The 21,964-nt window shown below is 41.7% G+C and overlaps 1 protein-coding gene across 6 annotated transcripts in view; it reads left to right on the top strand.

Moving 5' to 3' along the window:
* Positions 1–1,260: 1,260 nt before the first annotated feature.
* The window catches only part of MLLT10 (MLLT10 histone lysine methyltransferase DOT1L cofactor), a 129,027-nt gene continuing 108,323 nt past the window's right edge, over positions 1,261–21,964 (top strand). For 3 of the 6 annotated variants that reach the window (XM_048295352.1, XM_048295336.1, XM_048295329.1), the window contains exons 1-3: positions 1,262–1,278; positions 1,798–1,966; positions 5,657–5,736. In XM_048295352.1, the coding sequence (XP_048151309.1) occupies positions 1,798–1,966; positions 5,657–5,736 (249 nt within the window). In that variant the 5' untranslated portion in view covers positions 1,262–1,278. Of the gene's footprint in view, positions 1,279–1,692; positions 1,712–1,797; positions 1,967–5,656; positions 5,737–21,964 lie in introns of those variants that run through there. The other 3 variants (XM_048295361.1, XM_048295344.1, XM_048295369.1) reach the window with 3 other exon arrangements.

The following is a 21,964-nucleotide window of genomic DNA, read 5'->3' as shown; positions in this document are numbered from 1 at the left end:
CTTCCATGTAGCAGTTTGTTACCTAATAAAACATCTGTACTTGCGTACAGGACTATAACAATGTATAAAATATAATCTGCATACGTGTAGGTCTAGGATAGTGCTGTGTCCAGGAATGTACATAATTCAGTAGTGATTTGTCCAGATACCAGCTAACCTGCCCTTGCAAAATCATTGCAAAAAATACAGCCCACACACAAATCCTGCTTCTCTGCCTTTTAGCATGATAATGAAGATCAATCAGTGATATCTTCCTTGCCCAACACAAAATAAAATAAATAAACAAACAAATAAATAAATGCTAGGCCTGGGGCAAGTGAGTGACCAGAATTTTGCAAGGCTGCTTTTAATTTCTATATGCTCCTAACAATCATCACAATTAGTTCCTTCTGCTACAGGCGTACCTGCTTACAATGGAGAATTGAATAGGCTGAGATTTTCCTCTCTGCTGACCACCTCAGCTCGCTCCCCTCAGTTTTTTTTTTCTTTTGCCCCCCCCCCCCTTTTAATTAAAAGAGACAACAGAATTACAGAATTGTTTTACTAAAAAAGAAACCCCAAGTGCTCAACTTCTAGAAAGACATGTCCACCTCTGAGTAAAAGTAGAGAACAGTTGTATTGAAGATGTTTGTTTTTGTGTGTCTGCGGCCTCCCTGGTTTCTCTATTTGCCAGATCTCCCGTTCAGCATCACTTTCGCTGCCGTGGCAGGAATAGCCAGGCAGCGCTGCATCCACCATGCAGCCATGAGTTTTGAGGGAAGAGGAAAGAGCGGGATTAATAATGCATTAGCTTTGCAGCCCCATCGTAGGAAAAATAAACAAAATAGTAAAAGTTGCGGTGAGGGCAGGCAAGTGGCGTAATAGCGAGAACGCATTAGTCCTGCAGGCACACCGAGGGGATATAAACAGGATAATAAAAGTTGGGAGCGGGAATGCATTAGTCCTGCAGTCACATCAGGGGGAAAATAAACAAGATAGTAAAAATGATTGGGGGGGGGGGGGGGGTGGGGAGGGGGCGGGCATGGGGCGCGTCCTCCGGCCTTCCTGAAGGGGGCCCGCGCGGAGTGGCAGCGCGGGTGGGAGCGGGGCGCATGTCCGCCGCCTCCCCGCCCCCGCGGCTGAGGGGCGGGCGGGGGGCAGCGCGCAGCGCGTGCGGCGCTCGCGGGGGCGGGGAGGGCCGGGCGGGACGCGGCGCCGCGCGGGCTGTCCCGCGGCCCCGGCGCGCGGGGGGGCCCCGCCATGTCCCGCGCGGGGGACGGGCCGTGGCCGCGCGCCGAGGTGGGTGCGCGCGCGGGGGCCGCCAGGTGCGCGCGGGCGCGGCGAGGGGCGGGCACGCGCCGCCGGAGGGGCGCCGCGCGCGCTCCCGCGCACGCTCTCTCGGAGGGGGCGGCGGTGGGGGGGAGGAGGGGGCGCGCGCTCGGGCCGCCGCGGCGGCGCTCACGTTCCGCGGGCGGCGCGCGAACCCTCGCGAGGAGGCCCCGGGCCGAGGCCTGCCCGCCCCGCGGGCGCGCGCGCAGTGCGCCTGCGCGCCGGCGCCGCCGCCGTGCCCGCCCGCGGAGCCGCGTCCGCCTCAGGAGCCGCCGCCGCGGCCCGACCGACACAGCCTGGCCGGTTGGTCGGGCGGGGGCGAGACGAGGCGCTCAGCCGGCGGTCATGGGCCCCGAAGCGCTGCCGCGGCGGCGGTGGCGGCGTCTGCGGCTGTGTGACTGAGGGGAGACCCCGCCGGGGGAGGGGGCAGGCGGAGGGCGAGGCGCGTGTGGCGTGCGCGGTGTTGACGACGGTGTTTTTAACCCTTAGATGGTCTCCAGCGAGCCGCTGCTGCTGCCGGTGTCACTGGAGGGCGAGTTCTCCAGTAGCATGAAGGAGATGATCGGCGGCTGCTGCGTGTGCTCCGACGAGCGGGGCTGGGCCGAGAACCCGCTCGTCTACTGCGACGGGCACGGCTGCAATGTCGCAGTGCATCAAGGTGAGCGGGCAGGCGAGGGCAGCGCACCCGCTCCGGCCTCCAGTCTCGCCACTTCCTTCTTGGTGCTCCCTGTCTTCTTCCCTAGGGCCTGCTTCCTTCCCCCCCCCCCCCCCCCCCCCCCCCCGTTTTTCTCGCCTTCTTTCCCTCCCCCTCCCAGCTCCTTGTTTTTACCCATGAAGCCTGTTTCCCTGTTTCTAAGGCCACGTGCTTTCTGGTTTGACTTGCTCTGTCATCTTCTGCCCTACCAGTCTGTCTGTCTTTTTCCTCACATGAGACTTACTATATTATGTTCTCCTACGTCATGGCTGTGAGAAAGGAAGAACTCACCTTTCCAATTGTTTCCCCTTTCCTCTTCTCCTGTATGTTTTCTGTGTCTGTGCTTCCCAGTCTGCTTTTGCACCCTGTTAACGACCTCAGGTGCAACGTACCAAAGACTATCTAAAATTGCTTTCGGTCTTTGCAGAACTTGTTACTATACTCTGTTCTGGTAGTTATTGCTGTATTTCTTCCTTCCTGTACTTGATCCCTGTTGTCCCTTCCTTTCCCAAGTTTGAAAGTTATTTGAGGGGCTGCCAGGAGACAAGAAGGGTTTAGGCTTGGAAGACAGAGGGACGTAGGAAAGACTTAGCTGTCATGTGATTTCTATCTCTGCTTGCCTTTCCTTGAATGTCATTTGGCTGATGTTTCCTGGTAGATGAAGAGACTTCCTGTTGTGGTTCTGCAGGGGGAGGGTGCTGTTTGGAATGGCTGATGCTGGATTTGTTTGGCTTAGTTGAGGCTGGTTGGTTGGTTTCCAGCTCAGTTCAGGAGCTGGCATGTTCCCTCTGTGTGATTGTTTTGTTTCTGTCAGTGGGTTGACCCTTCGTGTGAGGCAGAGGAAGAGATGATTCTGCTGCTTACATTGTAAGAAAGGAAGTCATAACTTTTGCTTTATGGTAGCAGAAATAAGGAATAAGGTGGTAGTTTTTCTGTACCGATTCCGAAGCAGTCATATGAACTCTGTGACTGGCTTTTTGTCTGCTTACAGGTGGTGGACAAATTGGAGGAGACAGAAAATCCTAAATCCAGTTCATTATTCTTAATGCCTACTGCATGTGAAAATGCTACTTGTGTGTGTCTCATGCTTGGTCTTAAATTGTGCAGAAGATGATATAATATAGTAACTGGTTGTTCCAAGTATATACTCCCTTGTAAGTTGACAAGTAATAAGGAATAATAGTAATTTAAGGAGATACGCAGAAGAATTTAGTTATTTCTTTTAACATTGGATTGAACACAGAGGGGAGCTGACAGGATCTCTGAAATTAATCTGGTTTTAAATTGGTTATCTGTTGTCTTAAGAGCTGAGTAATGTTAACCAGTAGGCTGACTGCTCTTGTGGTCTTAGGATCATGAAGAACAGTAAAACATGAACACTTCTAGAAGTCATACCTGAAACAGCTATTCATTTTGCATTATCTTGGACATCTTCCTTTGTATCTAGAGCCTTGCTGATATTTTCAGTGAAAGAATTGGATGATAGCAGCAGTTGGAGCTGAAATAGCAGGAACAAAAGTCAGTTATAGAAAGTTCTTAGTATAGAGAGAGACGCACTTCAGTAGGTACAAGAAAATGAACTTTTTTTTTTTAAGTCATATCCGAACCTGAATTGGAATCTGTCAGGAAGTATGCAAAGTACTGCTTGGTCTAAATCAAGAAGCTGTTGTAGAGATCTTAAGCAGAGAAGAACTGCATGTTTTGATTTACTGTACCATTGATGTTTTGCATTTTGGATTTGATACGTCATGTGAACAGAAGTGGTAGAGGAGGCATGTCCACTCTTTTTGTGGCCTTTCTGTAGTAAATGTAGTAGTCCTCATGGTCAAAGCTGATGGTCTGTATTTGCAAACATTAGTATTACCCATAAAGCTTTATTAACTGCTTTGGTTTTGTTATTATAATTAATTTTAGTTCAGAGGTAACTTCATTTCAATTGTTAAGCCATTGGCAAGTTGTGAAGGACAAGATCTCTTCATGTGTTTAAAGAAGCTTTTGCATAATAGTGGAAGTATAAATGAAAGGAAGCTCTGAAGCTCTGTAAACACTATCACGATATATCAGAGCACAAACCTGTGATGGACTCTTCCAGGCTCTAGGTGTACTCAGTTACCCTGGCAGATACAGAAGTACTTCAACTTTGGTCTTTGCCCACCTCGTGTTGCCTTTGGATCTCCTTGCCAGCCCTGTCTCTGAATTGCGTTTTATACTTGTTTCTTACTCTGCATTGTCACTTGCTAACCTAAATGTATGACTGCACATTTAAAATCTTCCCTCTTAATAGCTAAAGAGAAATTCAGAGTCCCCCCAGTCTGTGGCTAATATAGATGCAACAAAAACAAGATGTTTTTTTTCTCATGTTAAAGAATTGTATTGTACAGTAGAAAGGGCTTATCAGAATAGTTTGGCCTGCAGGTACTTGAATAAAGTATTTGAAAATCTGACAACAGATCTTAATGTGTCTATGTGTATGTATATAATAGGAAATTATTTCATTGACTTTCCTTCATGGAAATAAAGCTGCATTAACCAGATGTTTTTCTACTACTATTGCATTACTATTTTTCATCTCCAAGCTATCACAAAATCAATATATTTGTATAGTATAACTACAACTTACAAATTTAATCTCAGCTTTCTTCATAGCTTTAAATTAATCATATTTTTTTTTCTACTTACACACTTAAACCTGATTTTTGTATTTAAGTAACATATGATTGTTGAGAATTGAGTCTGACATCATATCTTTAATACTTTGGGATTATCTTTAAGCAAAATGTTTGGCTTTTTGGTTCTTTGTTACTTCCTACGTCCATACAAATATTAGAATATACTCATAGCACTTGTGTTCTTGTATTTTCATTCCCTCAATAGTTCTTCAGGTTGCTTGGTGTGTGCATTTCAAACATGAGCAGTATTGCCAAATTGCTAAACTCTTTTATTTTCTGTGGAATTTTGTACCAAACTCGTGGGGTTGCTTTTATATACTATAAGAATATAGATGACTGTCTTGCAGATAAATCTGCATGTCAGAAAATCTCTTTCCTAAGGGTTTATATTGTAGCCTGGCTCAGGTTGCAACTAATCTAAGCCCTGATGCTCAGTTCAGTTTGTATTTACAGCTCTGTGAATTTTCTGGGGTAAAAAAGCAAATTTTGTTCAGTTCACTATGGGTTTTCTGCTTAAGACCAGTTATTTTACATATAAAAGTAAGAGAACTAGATAGTAAGTGTATGAATACATGTCTTATGAAGAACTCAGATTTGTTATTTACTTTTAGTTTTCTCTTAAGAAAGACCTCATTATAACGAGCATCCGTCATTTATAGTGAAGTGTCTCACCTGTTTTGCAGGTAAATAAATAGCAAAACAGGTCACATATGAAACATTGCTGCTTTGAATGGTTATGTTACTTTTCAAGCTAATGTGGGGTTTTTTCATTTAACAAGTTCTGCATAATTTTTAAAATGCAAGCTTGTTGTACTTAATTGTACTTTTGTGATAAGATTTCGTGTGCAATGTATGGATGTCAATTTGACTTTCTTGGTAATTAAAATTATGTGAGATCAACTAATAGTAAGCTTTTTAAGTAACATATTATTAGTATTGCAGTGCTATTTATGTTTGCTGAAATATTTTGTCTTGTTCAAAACAGCTTGCTATGGAATTGTTCAAGTACCCACTGGACCATGGTTTTGCAGAAAGTGTGAATCTCAGGAAAGAGCAGCCAGAGTGGTATGTGTTTTGTTTATTAAGTAACGCTAGTTATAATCCTTGTGTGGATAATACTTACCCAAGTGTTGCAGTAACAGTAGAAAAGAGCTTTGCTTTCTGTTGTAATTAATCTAAATGCTGTTCAGAAAGATGATTTGTCTTATTATTTTTTTAAAGTGGAAGTATGTAATTGTCTCTGAAGTATTCTGACAGTTTCAGGGTACGGGATTTTTATTTTTTAGGTGGTGGGGTTTTGTTTTAGTTTGGTGGGGGTGGGTTATTTTTTTTTTTTTTTTTTTGTTTGGTTGGTTTTTGTTTGTTTGTTTTGGTGTTTTGGTGTTTTGTTTTTGTGTTTTTTTCTTTTTTCCCATTTTTTTGTCCATGGTGTAGGTTTTGGTTAATTTTGTCAGTTTAACACTTATATAGTTAGGTACAGGAAGTAAATAAAATCTGTGTCCAATTTTCTTTTACAGCAGCTTTAGGTTGCCCCTTAAAAGCTTCAGTCTAGGAACACTCCCAATAAGTAGTGTTGTTAATTTCGAAAACGAGTGCTTACTTGGAATGTGATACTTAGAATTGAAGAAGTATTTTCTTTCTGTTTTTTTAAATTTATTTTGTGGTAGATAGTTGGGATTCAGATAATGCTTTTCTTTTTTTTACCATGTTTACATGAGGTTTTGTTTTGGTCATACTCATATGTTGTTAGAATGAGACTGGGTGATGTCAGGTATTTTTAGAAAAAGACAATCACATTTCTCCCTACTTGGCACTTCTGTCTTCCAGCAGAAGAGGAACTGAGAGAAGTGAGAGTATTTAGAAAGACTAAGCTGTTCCTTTGCCTCCGAAAAAAAATTTCATTGGAAGAGAAGGTGGTGCAGCATCTTAGAGCAGTGTGTAAACTGTTTCTAACCTTCATATCTGAAAACAAATGAGGAGTCAGAGACCAAATTTTCAGTTACTGTCAGTGGCTATCAGTGTGTTTACATAACCTGTTTGCTGTACCTGTTTCCTTTTCTGATAGAAAGTGGTGTAGAAATGGTAGCTAAACTAACTGTTGAATGAATTTTTGGCACAGGTCTAAGGAATCTCATGCCTGTACTTTTTCCCACTTTTTGCCACTAATGTTTTCATAATGCCCAGGGTAATTGAGACTTAGTTCTTCCAAAGCAGACCTGTTGGTGGGAGCAAGAAGGGATTGATTATTGTATGCTCTTCAAGTATTCGTCAATAGAAAATCAAAACCCTTTCTAAAGAAAAGCTGTTTCTTTTCTTGGGGAGACCATCAGATGTGTAAAGTTTTAAGAGTAACATTTTTTAATGTTGCTGAGTTTGATGTGTGCAGGTTGAGAGCAAAGTTAAAAGTACGGAGGAGAGGGAAAGATGGCTGGTGGCTATAAAAGGATTTTCCAAGAGTATGATAGGGAATCCTCATCGTGGTTTAGAACATAGTTAATCCTGGCTTCTCGTGACACAAGGAATGAAAGAGAACTGTCCAGAGTTCTATAATAAAAAATGTCTGACTGCATTATGATAATTTCTTGAATTTACCAAGAGAATAGCTTTGATAGACTACTTTACTTTGCTGTTTGAAGTGAAGAAGGAATAGTGATAAACTTAACTGAATTCTCTTCCTGGCGTGTTCTGTTCTTGTTTCCACAGTGCCTGTTCAGGTCAACAGGTTGATTATTGATTTTGTTTTGGAAAAAAAAAAATCCCATTTGTAATGTAGTGTAGATTTGAGTGGTTCTCAGGTGAAACCAATTGCATGTGAGATATAACAGCTGAATTTTTAACAACTACTTGTATGTTAGTGAGTGAGAAACATAATGGCTGTATCTTAGGTGTCTTGGAGCAGCTCTTGACATTCAGAAACTAAACTCCAGCCCTGCCCTCAGTATGGAAACTGGAACTTTACAGTAAGCAGTTTACCAGACCCAGAAGTTTTGACATACTTGCTTACAGAAGTGTCATCACTGTATGAGACTGAAGCTTAGTTTTTCTTTTGGCCTTTTTGCCTATAAACAAAACCAGAATTAAATTAACCAGGTTACATTGACTATGCTTCTGCTTACTTTTAATCTTTAAAAAGACCTCAGTATTGCACTCAAGGCATATTTTTCCATGCTGATGCTGCGTTGTGTGTTTTTGGGGTGTGTATTTCTTGGTTGTTTTTTTTTTTTTTTAAGCTTCAGTTGCTGGGCAAATAAATTCATTCTGATAAGCAACTGCAGTTAATTGCCCACACTAAAGTTAGTCTTGCTTTAACAATGAAAAAAAATGGACTAACTCAGAAGCACATAATGCAAGTTGATGGGTCACCAGAGAAGGTCACTTAACAGCAGACCAGGACAGTTGGCTTCCCATATACTGTCAAGTGTTATACATTGGTGTATACTGTGTTCCCTTTCTTTTGTGTGCTGCTTCTAGGCTGGTACATACTGGGTGGGAGCGAAAGTGGTGGCTGGTTGACTTCTGCGTGTTTGTTGGTGAGCTGAGAGCCACTGTCTTGGCTGTTGAATGGTCAGTTACTAGTTGGAAAGCACTGCTTTATACTGAATTTTGGTTCCAGCAGGGTCACATTTTCCTGTGTGTGTGAAAGAAACTGACTTCATAAACCTGAACTGTTTGCATAATGGGTATATTGAGGTGACTGGTAATTATTTGACTTACTTTATAATCATGCTTATGTACGCACGTTTTAAAATCACTGTGTAAGTTTTTAGCTATTGCTTGAAAAATCTTAGTTTTCTGTAAATCAGCTCATTTATCTTAGCTGACCTATGGTGAGCTGGGAATGCAAGTCTCTTCAGGATGGGTGGTGACTGCTCCCAGCTTTGCCTGTGTCAGCACCAGCTGTTGCTATCCTGCGTAGTGGGCTCTTTTGGCGTCTTCAGATGTACCTGAACTTCTGAGTCAAAAAGCAGGGCAAATACATATTGATGTAGAAAAAATTAATTTTGAGGTCTGTGTGAGGTTGTATACATATGGACTACTACATGAGGGACTTTGGGTCCTGGCTTGAGAAATTGCATGGTGTGTGTATGTTGTCCAAGGACTGATAGTTCTGGTACCCAAAGAGAGACTGGAGAACTAAGCTTAGGATTTGTAGCACAACTGTTGTTCAACAAGACTTTTCCCCCCATAATCCTGTTATGTGTCAAACATCTTCCTTGATGATCTTAAGAATAATTTAAACATTGTATATAGTGGGGTAAAAATAGACAACGTGTTTGTGGTTTACTACAAGCTATTACTCTTCATACTCCTCATGAAGGAGATGCAGTAATCTGTGTGATAGAGATACCAGGCAGCAGGGAGGAGTTCACCATTTGTACGGGTAGCTTGGTCAGGCTTTGTGTAGGTCTTATTCCTTGTGAATCCAACTTGATTATTCAGAGAGACCAGGAGACCTCAATACTGATTGTCAGTGTTAAGAATTATAGGAAATTTTACTACCTCAAAGCGCAGCTCACATGGTAAATGTGAGGAGCTCAGATGCTAAATGTGAGGTTGGATTGCTTGCATTGCAGGTGTATCACTATGCTGTTGATCTGTTTCACTGGAGTATGAATATTGTAAGCCTGTCCTTGCATCTGGAAAAATCACTTTGGACTTGGTACAACTTACTCTAATGTCATAACAGTGGTGTTTTTTTCACTTGGCATTTCTGTGTTAATTTTCTTTAGTGGGGTGGCTTATGAAGTTAAATGCAGTCATGGTCCAGAACTGAGTCAGCGCATTTGTGTGACACTACAGCTTGTCTAATAATCCACCTGGATTTTAGTCCTTTAGTCCTTAGTGCAGTGGGGGCTGTGACTCCCTGTGGAGCTAGCCACATAAGACTTGAGATAGCATCCATCTGGATCTCAGCTCAATGTGGCATAACTGGAGTCTCTGTGTTTGCACATGTGTTTCTTGGAACTTCATGTGAAGACAAAAACACTCATTGCAGAATAAGTTTAGATTGTACAGTACTCAGTACCTAGATGTTCAGAGCAGTAGAAATGCAGCTATACTGTTTACCCATTTAAGGTATGTTGTGTGCTCATAGCGATAGGTTCCTGCTGGTTATTCTGCCAGACCTGAGCTGCACCTGCATCTGTTGCACAGATGATCCAAAGTCTGAACGCTTGAATTTTAATTTTTTTTTAAATCATTAATATAACAAGAATTGGAGCACTCGCCAAATTCTGTTTTTTAAGTATCTTTTCTTCACAATTTTTTTTTTGTAGAGTTGCTCATAAGAATTGTTTGATCCGTATCTTTACACGTCACCCCCAGCATTTATGTAGTATAAAATAAGCATAAGTGCAGTATTACTTGCCTTTTGCCTAAACAGAAAGAGGCAAAGAAGGAGGAACTAGGAATGCAGCCTTTCAATTTGCAGGCAGGCTTGTGATCAGAGCTCTGACACCTCTGGCTCAACAGGCTGCCTTCAGGGGAGTGGGAGCTCTGTACTTATTACAGCTACATCTGTAAACTAGAATGAATGTTGATAAATATGGTCACAATACAAGTAAACTAAACTTTATTTTAGAAGAGGAAAACTTGCTGGGTTTTTTTTCTTCAATTTGAAATACTGTCCACCAATAAGGACTAATAAACTCCGCAGTCTCTTTGAAGATACCTCTTGAAATAGTTCTTAAAGAAATGTTGAAATGAATGTTTCTTTAATGTGTATCCATACTTTTCCTTAAAGGACACTTTATGTAAGAATATTAGTACAGCTACTTTAAGAATATTGTAACTAATATTACTAGAAGAATTGCTTTAGTTTTGAGTGCACTACAGAAAAGTTGATCTGTGTGCTTCTGTTATTCATCTGGCTTTTATGAATGACTGTGCAGTCTAGAAGGCATTAGGCATTAGTTTGTAGCTGGATATCTTGAATAAAATGTCTGCCTAAAGATTACTTAGGTAGAACATATTGTATTGGGTTTGTGTGACAGGGTTTTGTTAATAAGGGGGCTACAGGAGTGATTTCTCTGAGAAGCTTCCAGAAACATCCCCTGTGTCTGACAGAACCGGTGCCAGCCACCTCCAGGACAGACCTGCTGCTGGCCAAGGCCAAGCCAATCAGCAACTGCAGCAGTGCCCCTGAGATAACATATTTAAGAACAGATAAAAAAACCCTGCTCAATAAAAACTGCATCTGGAGAGAGAATGTGTGAGAGAAAACAACTATGCAGATACCAAGGTCAGTGAAGAAGGAGGGAGAGGTGGTGCTCCAGGTGCTGGAGCAGAGATTCCTCTGCAGCTGGTGGTGAAGACTCTGGGAAGGCAGGCTGTCCTCCTGCAGTCCATGGAAGCTAACCGGGGAGCAGAAATCCACCTGCAGCCTGTGGAGGACCCCATGCTGGAGCAGGTAGATGCGCCTGAAGAAGGCTGTGACCCCATGGGAAGTCCATGCTAGAGCAGGCTCCTGGCAGGACTTGTGGACCTGTGTAGAGAGAAGCCCATGTTGGAGCAGGTTTGCTGGCAGGACTTGCGACCTATGGGGATTCCATACTGGAGCAGTCTTCCTATGGGACTGCTCCCCATGGAAGGGGGGGCATGCTGGAGCAGTTTGTGAAGAGCTGGAACCCGTGAGAAAGACTTAGGTTGGAGGAGTTGTTGGAGGACTGTCCCCTCTGGGAGGAATCCCATGCTGGAGCAGGGGAAGAGCATGAGGATTTCTACCCCTGAGGAGGAAGAGAAAACAGCATGTGATTAACTTACCACAGACCCTATTCCCTTGTGCTGTCCTATTCCCTTGTGCTGTTGGGTGGGAGGAGGTTGTGGAAATGAGGAGTGACGTTGAGCCTCGGAAGAACTGAGAGGCGGGGAGAAGGTATTTTAAGATTCAGTATTTATTTTCTCATTATCCTTCTCCGGCTTGTATGTTGACCTTAAGAGCCTTTTCTTCAATTTCTCTCCCCTGTTCAACTGGGGAGGGTAGTGACAGAGAGCTTTGGTGGGCACCTAGTATCCAGCCAGGATCAACTCACCATGGTGTGTCTTGGTGCCACAGATGGGGCATAAGGACGTCAAGATAAGGAAAGTAATTGGAAGAGGTAGCAGGCAAAAGTTGGAATGAAGAAAATTAGAGAGAAGAGTGGAATGATTGTGGAGACTTTGTGTTGTTCTGATTGTGGTGAAGGTGAAAATTTTTATTTTGCTTCTGTTGATTGAGTGGTGTGTGTTCCATTACATAGATGCATGTTTCCATTACATAGATGTGTGAGTGTTGTTTGCTTTGCATTTCATGAGTATGAGAAAATATTTTTTCCTGTGCACATTTTGTTGGTGTATGTAGTGAATACAGACCCATAACATTATTGTACTGCAACTCAAAAGATGAGAGAATTGCTTAGCACTGCAGTGTCTGGTCATCAAGGTTTGGAGTACAGGAAGTGCAGAAGGTGCTGCAGAAGTGCAGTATAGTTTCTGTGTACTTCCCCCATGTATCAAAGTGGGATTATTAACACCATTTCTGACTGTGCTTCCTTCGTGCTTTTATTTTTCCTTTTTGTGTGCTGTTTTTCCTTTTTGTGTTTTTCCCTGCTTGTATACATACTTGTTACTTGGTTTCTAAATATGAGTCCCTGAACTGAAGCACTTCCCTACAGCAGAGAAAAGGTCTACTACTTTTCTTTTAAGTTTTGATGTAACAGGTACTTCAGTAAAGACTCTAAAGGTTCTGTGCAAAATTACTAACCAAAGCGAGACTAGAACAAAACATTTTCCCTTACAGGAATTGCATAATCCTTATGTGGAAATGTTTTATGACTATTTCTTTCATTGTATTCACTGGCAGAAGTCTCTAAAATAAGCAAGGAGTTCCTCAACTTGTGAGAAGCCTTACTTAGAACTGATGCTAACATTTTATAGGTAGGAATTTTTAGGATAAAGCTGTGGTGTGTTGCAGAAGAGCATTGAATTGAGTCAGTAGCATACTTTCAGGCTGATAACAAAAACTTGGATGTTTAGTTGGAAATGCAGCCAAATGTGACAGGCATTTCTTGTAGCCTTCTAATGGTTTCCATCAAAGATCAATGTGTGAATCTTAAACTTTATATATGTTTATAATTTGGATTCTTGCAACATCTAACAGGGCTTACTAGTCTTGAATATGTATTGGGAGATACATGGTTTTGGACTTCTGAAGCTGGAGTAGTCAGATCCTAATACACGTTTTGCATTATCACTATGTTACATTGTACTCTACGTTATCTCACTTCTAGTTACCCTACATACACTGAGTGAAAGAAAGTATGACTAAATGTCACCTGTAGTACTTACTGAGTGGATGGTCTTGGAAGAATGTTGATTTGCATGTTGAGTGCCTCTAATCTTCTTGTCATAGTCTACAAATTTATTATCTATAGTAGATGTTTTTGACAGAGCTAACTGAATCTGCATATATTTTTATCTGATGCATTGATAAAAAGAACTGGGTTGAGTCTCTTTAATTTATCCAGGTATAAACCCCAAAATGCTTCAGGTAGTCAGTCTGTTTTTCTTCTACCTGTCAACCGTCTGCTTTAAAAAAAAGTTCTTTCCTTCTCCTGGGACAGATGACTCAATAGAGATGGGACAGAGACTTGGCAAATTTGTCAGCATCAAGAAATGGTTATTTGAAGATGAAGATGACTTAATTTCTTAAGTTGTCAAGTTGCAGAACATAGCACTTTGGAAGAGAAGCACTGACAGCATGCATTCGTTTGCTCTATTAGTGATGTCAGCTAGTTGGGGATTCGTGGATGTGGCAGAAGATACTTTGATTCCTCTTGGTTCTTCGTTGTGGTTTATGAGCACTGGAGTCTGGTGTGAATCGTAGGCTGGAAACATGCCAACTTTGATTTGCTTCTTTTTGGATATTTGATTGAAAAATTGTGTAGTTAGCTCCTTGCTGACTTCTGCTTCAGATCCTGGCATGGTTGCAAGCTATCATTTATAGAGCCATTTAGATCAAAATAGTGAAGGTAGGTATGAGTTTATAAGTTTATAATGTCTTAAGATACCATAGGTTGAGAATATTGATAAAGTATATTGCTATCCTACTGTAGTTTAGAAACTGATAAATAAGAAAGTGTGGCTTTGGTTTTGTGGATAGCAGCCTCTTCTTTGGCTGGGCCATGTATTCCTAAAGCAGCTCATCCTTTTTACTGTATTGAGCAGGGGGAAAATGAACTTTTGACTTTTGCAAGTATTACAAAGCATGGATGTTAAAACAGAAATAAACACTAATGGGAATTTTCATAGTACCTAACTGATTTTAAAGAAAAAACACAAATCATCAGTAAAATAGCAGAGTAAAAACATTCGATATGAATAGATAGCCTAAGTTTGGTGTGAGTAGAGGTTCAGTAATTTTCAGCAGCTGCTGGAAATGCTTGTGAGTTTTATTGGACTTTCTGGAGACTTTAAGGGCTGAGATGTTGATGTTCCCTGGTTAATCTTTGTATGTTGGCAGTAGTGATGTTGCTTCATAGAAGATGGCTTGAAGTAGTGAATGGAAAGATGTCACTGCATTCTGAGGGCTGGGGTAAGCTGTTGCCAGCAGATGTAGATGTGGTCAGTCTGGTGCACATCCTGTTCTTGTGCTAACTGCCTGTAAATTCACATCTATTGATAGAATTTATGCGAAGATCTAAATTTCCAGATAAAAATGTCTTGGCAGCAGTGTACTGGTTTGCACCACTCTGCAAATTGTCTGTGGGTTTTTCTTTTTGTTGTCTAGTCCTGCAAAAACTGTTCCTTTGTAGGCTCCGAGATACTTGTTTTTCTGTAGATAGTCTCTGATTAGCTAAATTTGAGTTAGGTTTTCTGTTATGTGTAATCTAGTTGTCTGTGGTTCTTAATTTCAATTAGCACACTTTTATTGAAGTGTCTTTAGAATATGGTATCTCTTACAGATGGAGCTATGTTTACATTGGTTGTTCAGTACCATATTTTTCTGAATCTAACACAGATTAATCATTAAAATTACCCCAATTTTTCCCAGGTTTATTAGGGGGAAAAAAGAATTTTTCCTATTATCAGTGCTTTCATTTCAATGTACATGTGTTATTTTTTTTACTTTTATTTCTTTTCCTATCGAAGAAAACACACTAGGGTAAGAGGAATGTGGAAAGTATAAAAGGAAATTAGAAAATATAGGATTCTTTCCCGTGGAGAAAATGAAATACTAATTTCAAATCCTTTAGGGGAGAAGGAAAATAAATAACAAGAACGTTTTGAGCTTAGAAAATAATTTTCATCAAAAGAAGTGAATATAACTTCAGTTATGTATAGGTTGGATGATGTATGTACAGCATTGGCATAACTGAAACTCTAGACGTGATTTTTAATAAACTTTGTGTTCAGAGCTGTTTTCTAGATGGTCTTTTTTTCTCAGAATATTTATGTTTTTGACAGCAATAGGTATGTGCCTGCCAGCATTAAATTGTTGTGCATTAACTAAAATAACTACTCATGTCAAGATCTTTACCCTCATAAACTAGTTTTTAAATCCATATTAAGATATTAGGGTATTATTATTATATTAATAAGGTATTATTAGAAGTATGTAAGACTACCTAGCATATTTGAAGTCTGTAGGATTGGGAAAGATCATCTTAGATACAATATATTATATTAGAGGTCACTTCTAGAGGTGTCTTTTTTTCTGGTAACACCCAAGGGTGAGACAAAATGGTGTGGAATACTAGTGAAGGCAGGTGAAGCTGTACCATAGAACTCGGGACGTGAGTACCTGGACGCAGTCAGTTGTGCTGCAGGCTTCTGCAGCTACTGATAAATGGGAGTCAGGACTGCTACGAGCATCATGGTCTGCCAGCTGGAAAGCCATCGATGAGAAACTAATCCTCTGATCAGCTGCTTTGCGTGCCTTTGTAAATCTGTCCATGTACTTTGGGGAAAGGGTGTTGAGTTAGTGCATTTTGATATACTCAGAAATACCCAGTAGCATGGCGTGCTGTAAAATAGATGTATTTGAAAGCAAATTCAGAAGTAAAGCAATAGAAGGATTTCTGCTTAGCAATTGACTCTTTCCTCCTAGGTTAATTTAAAAATAGTCATAAGAATTTGAAGGATTCATAGAATCCTTCATAGAAAAACTCTTAAAATTATTGAATCCAACTGTTAACCTAGCCACCACTGTGTTCACCACTAAGCCATGTCTCTAAGTGCCACATCCACATGTGTTTTGAACACTTTCATGGATGATGATTTTGCCACTTCCCTGGGCAGCCTGTTCCAATGCCTGACCACCCTTTCAGTGAAGAAATCTTTCCTAATATCCAATGTAAACCTCCTCTGGTGCAACTTGAGGTAATTTCCTCTTGTCCTATCACTTGTTACCTGGGAGAAGAGAACAACACTCACCTTTCTCTACATGCCTCTTTCAGAGAGCCAGAGATGTGGAGTTGTAGATAAGCTATTCCCTGAGCCTCCTTTCCCTCCAGGCTAAACAACCCCATCTCCCTCAGCTGCTCCTCATCAGACTTGTGCCCCAGACCTTTCACCAGCTCTGTTTGCCCTTCTCCAGGACCTCGATGTCCTTGTTGTAGTGAGGGGCCCAAAACTGGACCCAGGATTTGAGGTGGGGCCTCACCAGTGCCAAGTACGGAATGATCACTGCCCTGGTCCTGCTGGCCACGCTGTTGCTGATCCAGGCCAGGATGCCATTGGCCTCTCGGCCACCTGGGCACTCGCTGGCTCATGTTCAGCTGCTGTTGACCAGCACCCCCAGGTCCTTTTCCAGCTTGCATCTTTCCATCCGCTCTGTCCCCAGCCTGTAGCACTGCAGGGGTTGTTGTGACCCAAGGGCAGGCACAGGCACTTGGCCTTGTTGAACCTCAGAGCTCTGGCCTCTCCCCATCAATCCAGCCTGTCCAGATCCCCGTGCAGAGCCTTCCTGCCCTCCAGCAGATGAACACTCCCACCCAGCTCAGTGTGTCTGCAAACTGACTGAGGGTGCCCTTGATCCCCCCATCTGGATCACTGATGAAGATATTAAACAGAACTGGTCCCAGCACCAAGCCCTGGGGAACAGCACTGGTGACCAGGCACCAGCTGGATGTAACTCCATTCACCAACACCCTCTGGGCCTGGCTTCCTGACAGTTTTCTGCCCATCCAACAGAACACCTGGCCAAGCCATGAGCAGCTAGTTTCTGCAAGAGATGCTGTGGGAAATGGTGTCAAAGGCTTTATAAAGTCTGGGTAGACACATACACAGCCTTTCTCTTATCCACAAAGTGGGTCACCTTGTCACAGAAGAAGATCGATCAGGTTGATGAATCAGGACCTGCTCATGTGGCTCAGTCTGATTTCCCTGGTTGTTCTGCATATGCCCCATGATGGCACTCAAGGTGATCTGCTTCATGACCTCCCCAGCACTGAGGTCAGGATGATAGTCCTGCAGTTCCCTGGATCTTCCTTTCAGCCTGTCTTGTAGATAGGTGTCTCAGTTGCTAATCTTCAGTCAACTGGGACCTCCCTGGTTAGCCAGGGCTGCTGGCAAATGATTGAAAGTGAGTTGGCAAGCTGTTCTGCCAGCTCCCTCAGTACCCTTGGGTGGGTCCCATCCAGCCCCACAGACTTGTGGCTAAGTGGCACAGCAGGTCACTGCCAATTTTCTTCCTGGATTATGGGGACTCCATTCTGCTCCCCTCTTCTGTCTTCCAGCTCTTGTTTTCACTAAAATGTGAACTAAAATTTGCAACAACAAGTGGATTTAACCATTCTGTTTGATTAATGATTAACAGGAGCAGCAGAATAAAATGTTTTGTCTGGCAAGTTTTAACTCCTGTTGATGAAAAAACTTGAGAGAGGTTGAGTGTTGGGTTTCAAGAACTGTTAACGCTGATTGTAACTCGCTGTTTTGTTATTTGTAACTTCATGGATCACGTATTGCAGTCTTGTAGAGTTGTTTCTTTCAGTTAAATACTGTTGGGGCTTGGGGTTTTGGTTTTCTTTTCCTGTTGTCAAGCAGTATGAAACAGTAATTCTGTGATGAAAATGTACTTTGGAGAATAAAAACTGTTCTGGAAGTGTGTTATGCTGGGTATATGCACCTTGACAGGGAACATAAGCTTCCAAACTGAGCATTTTGCATATATGGCTGATTCGTGTTAAAATCTTGAAATACATGAATGTCAGGGAAATATCAAACGAAGTTGAGCCTAAGAAATCTGTCTGTATTATTACCAACATAACATTAGACTGTTTCAAGTGTATGGTGTATTTCTTTATTTATTTATTTCTCTATTATTTAAAGTAAGGCCTTTGGTTGGACTTCCATTCTGATTTGTAGCCAGTGTAGATAATGCCACCTCCCAAAGAAGGTAGTTACATCCTTTATATCCTTTCCCAACTGCCTGTCTGTGTTCCTGTTATGTTTATTATCTGACATTTTTGTTTGTGAAGCCTTATGGAAAGGTGGCTCAAAGAAGTAATCTGACTGAAAAAAACAGTATTTATTTTTAGGTTGCTGGTTAGGATTTCCATATAGTCAATTGAGTGCTTTTCCCAGAGGAAGGAAGGCAGTAGAAAGTACACATCAGGGATGGCCAGTGATCATCTTCTGGCATCACAGTGCAATTATGCTACCTTAAAGTGAGCCAGTAGTAAAGTCAGCTGGAACTGCAGCCTGATTTCTTGTCTAGCTTTAAGGAACTGTGGTCTGTTTAATCTGCTGTAGATCTTCTTGTGTTATTTAGGTTAATGGGTCACACTGAAAAAAACGTTTTATTGCCTCGTTGCAATGCTGGGAATTCAGTCCTGCAGGATTTTACTTGGTTGACAGTCATTATTCAGGTGAATGGTTCCAATGGCCTAGCTTGGGCCACAATTCAGTAAATTACTTGCACAAGAATTCTTTGACCTTTGTTTTCTTATAACGAGAGACAGCATATAATGGATGTCTGCAGATGACGCTTTATGAATGTGCTCCAAATTTTTAGAACCCTGAGGGAAGAACAATGTTATAGTCCTATTACTATTTTTTTCCTTCTCTCTTGCTTGTATAGTCTTGTCCTTGTCTCTCTTTATCTTCCCTATTTACCATGTGCCTTTTGCTCTTTCCCTTCATTTCAACATGAATAAGGTAGTCTCTTGGATTAAATCAGCTTCTCTATGCCTTTCCACTTGAAAAATTGGTTATCCAAAAAGACTTGAATAATTATATTTGTATAATGTTACCTAATGCTGGTTAAGGTAGCTCTTAGTCCTGATTAAAATGGAAAGGCATATTTATCTAGAACAGAGGAAGAACACTTCATGTTACAAAGCAGTGGAGCCAAGTTGGATCGTAACTGATTCAGTATGGGAAGCTGGAATTAGTTAGCTCCTTGTTTTCCTTTGGTCTTCCATTCTTGCAACTTTTTTCTGATGAGTATCTTTAGTGGGCACCTCTGTTATTTTTTTTTTTTTTTGTTATTATTTCAGTTCTTTATTTCTTTTTGGTTATTTTTACTTTTTTAATAATGTTGGGGGAATAAAAAGTTTCTTTCTTCTTCTGCATGGATCTCTTACGCTTCTGACTTTAGTTCTCTGCTGGGTGATGTTTTAAAGACTCCTCAGGAGGCAGTGGGTTATTCATCAGACACAGGCAATCTCAATTCGCCTGAATGCTAAGGTTATAGGATCAGTCTTTGTTTACTTAATTAAGTTGCTGCTTATGTAGCTCATAAGTGAGTTGTGTCAGTCACGCTGTCAGACTCTTCCAGCTTCACAGCTTTGAGATTGGTCTCACTTTAGTCCTCTACAGGAGACCTCATAGTCCAAAGCAATTCCTGCTGAGAGTTCACCCCTGTTCTGCTTGGACAGAAGCTATATCCATGAACTTAGTCTCTTCCACCAAAGAGCTGCAAAAACGAGATGTCCTTACACTCTGTAAGGACAGGAAGGAAAAGGATGATGTCATTTTCTACAACTTCATTGTGTTCCTTCAGCCAGTATTTGTCTCTTCACTCTTCAGATCTAATTCGGCTGCCTGTACCTACAGCACCTCATGTGCTGCTGCACCTCCCTCTGTGGGACTAGTGCCTTTCAGCACACCAAAGGATGTGGTAATTCTCTAGGGTCACAATCAGCCTCTGTATTGTTCACATTTGCAGTGCTTAACCTGATGATGTTTATCTGAATTGTTGATCAGTCATAGCAGCTTGCCCTGTTTGTGCTTTGGTATCTTGTAGGTGTCGTGTCTGTCCCTGCTACCCACTCCCTCTGCCCCCACAGCTGGTTTAGAAGTTCCCCACAGTGTTTTTGAATGCTCAGACAATAAATCTGTGTCAGAAATCCTTTGCCAGAGACAAGATGTATAACATACAATTGGAGAAGAGGGCCCTGTAATGGTCAGTGTGCTCAAATATTAGAGACCATCTGTATGGATCATCGCATTATTCCGTGTACTGTGTTGCATCATCAACCTCCATGATAAAAAATCAAAATATAGCTCCATCCATTTTAGAACTAGTAATAAAGTGTTAGTTTAAAGAAAAAAAATTCTCTGCTAGCCACTTGTCTCAAGGCATGAGATTCACTGTTCCCACCTGGCAAAGCTCCTGGTTTTACTATGTGGGATCTATTGAAACTTGGCAGAGCAGAAGTGGGTGACAGAATCTGAGAGTATGGAGGCTGGGAAGGAGTTAGGTTCCTAATGCAGAGAAAGGGAGTAGAAGGGGTCGGGGTCACTGTCTGGTCTGTTAGCTTACTAGGGTGCTACTTTATTGCAGATTGTAGCCAGATTTCGTGGCACCAGAGGTGCTCTGTGTCATCAAAGGGCAAATATCTCTGCAGAGTTACCAATTGTCAGCACCATGAGAGCTGAGTGCAGTTCTGCAGTCAAGTTTTCTTCCACTGTCAAAGCTTCCCCCTCTACTTCAGTTTTCTGTCTTGCATCTTCTCTGGTTGCAGCCAGGACTGCAGAGGATTAATGAGGGACCTGATTCCTTGTAGACATAGGAGACAAAAATAAATCAGGTGGAGCTGATGAGACTGAATGGCACATGCTTAACTATTCTGCATAAAGGCTAGGTTCAGGTCGTTGCAGCTTAGTGTCCTGTGATCATTTTGATATATTTTGTGGTAAAGTTTGCACAAGAAGCTTGCTAATTTTTTAATTACTAACACTGCAGTGCTGTGGCTCCCTGCCTTCAGTTTTGCTGATGCAGCTGTTTGTGGGATTATACTTAAATTGCACCAGTGATATGGCCTGAATTAAAAATGTTAAAAAGTTTATTTCATACCATTTCATTGATCTGTTCTAAGGGGCAGCCCTACAGATAGTTGTGTCAGTAGCTGAGGGAGTGGTAGAGGGAGAAATTAATGAGGGGGAGGTGAAGGGAAGAAGAGAACCTCCTAAACTGGTTTTGCCGCTAGTGAAAATGTATGTCAGACTTCCATAGGCTTGCAGAAGTGGGGCAAGGTAGAAGCTGTTAACAGCTTCTCTTCTCTCAGATAGATCATCTCTTCTCATTGGTTTTAAGCTGCTAGCTTGCAGCTTTGGGGTGGGAGCAAACTTTATTGCACTGTGACCACCAATGTATACCAGGCTTCTTGCTTTAGGAATCTGGTTCAGTGTATGAGAAATTCAGTGAAATGAAGCTACCGTGTGTCTCTCGGCACTTAGTATTTAATGTTTGGAGAGCTGAAGTGTTAAGATACAGCTCCCAAATATACTGCATATGTAGGATTTTGTTTAAAATGAACTGAGCAGTTCATTTGTGTCTTGACCAAAAAAAACCCAAAAAGGTGTAATGATCCCAGTCTGCAGGCAACTTGCAGAATGTTTTCAGCCACTTTTCTATCTAAATTTCACCATAGACTTAATGCTGACTTTCAGTAAATCGCTGATCATTTCAGTGTGAGAGATGAGTGAAGCAAAAGACAAAAGGCTACAGTCCTAAAGATTCTTCTTTCTGTGTGCAGCTCTTTATACCAGTGCACTGAGAAAAAATAATGTAAGAATTTTTCTATTCTACCCTCTGTGAAAGCCTCTGCTGCTAATATAATTTTTTTTACAGGTTAAGAAAGATAGTCTTACAAATTTCTTACAGGTTAAGATAGTCCTCAAGATATACTTTAGCCGTATGAATTTCAGGAATGGAATTTCTAGTTCCTCAAATAAGTTTACACAATCTGTTTCTGAGGCACTTCTAGCCTCATAGGCTCCTTTATCTGCGGTCTTGTCAGTCAGCTGGTAATGGAGAATAGGGAAAAGGGAGAAGAACAGGTGTCCCACTCTGTTTGTAGGATATGGT

The sequence above is a fragment of the Corvus hawaiiensis genome, chromosome 1, assembly GCF_020740725.1.
Source record: "Corvus hawaiiensis isolate bCorHaw1 chromosome 1, bCorHaw1.pri.cur, whole genome shotgun sequence".
Classification (NCBI taxonomy): domain Eukaryota; kingdom Metazoa; phylum Chordata; class Aves; order Passeriformes; family Corvidae; genus Corvus; species Corvus hawaiiensis.
Note: the sequence above shows the minus strand (reverse complement) of the source record. Positions and strands in the feature narration are given on the sequence as shown.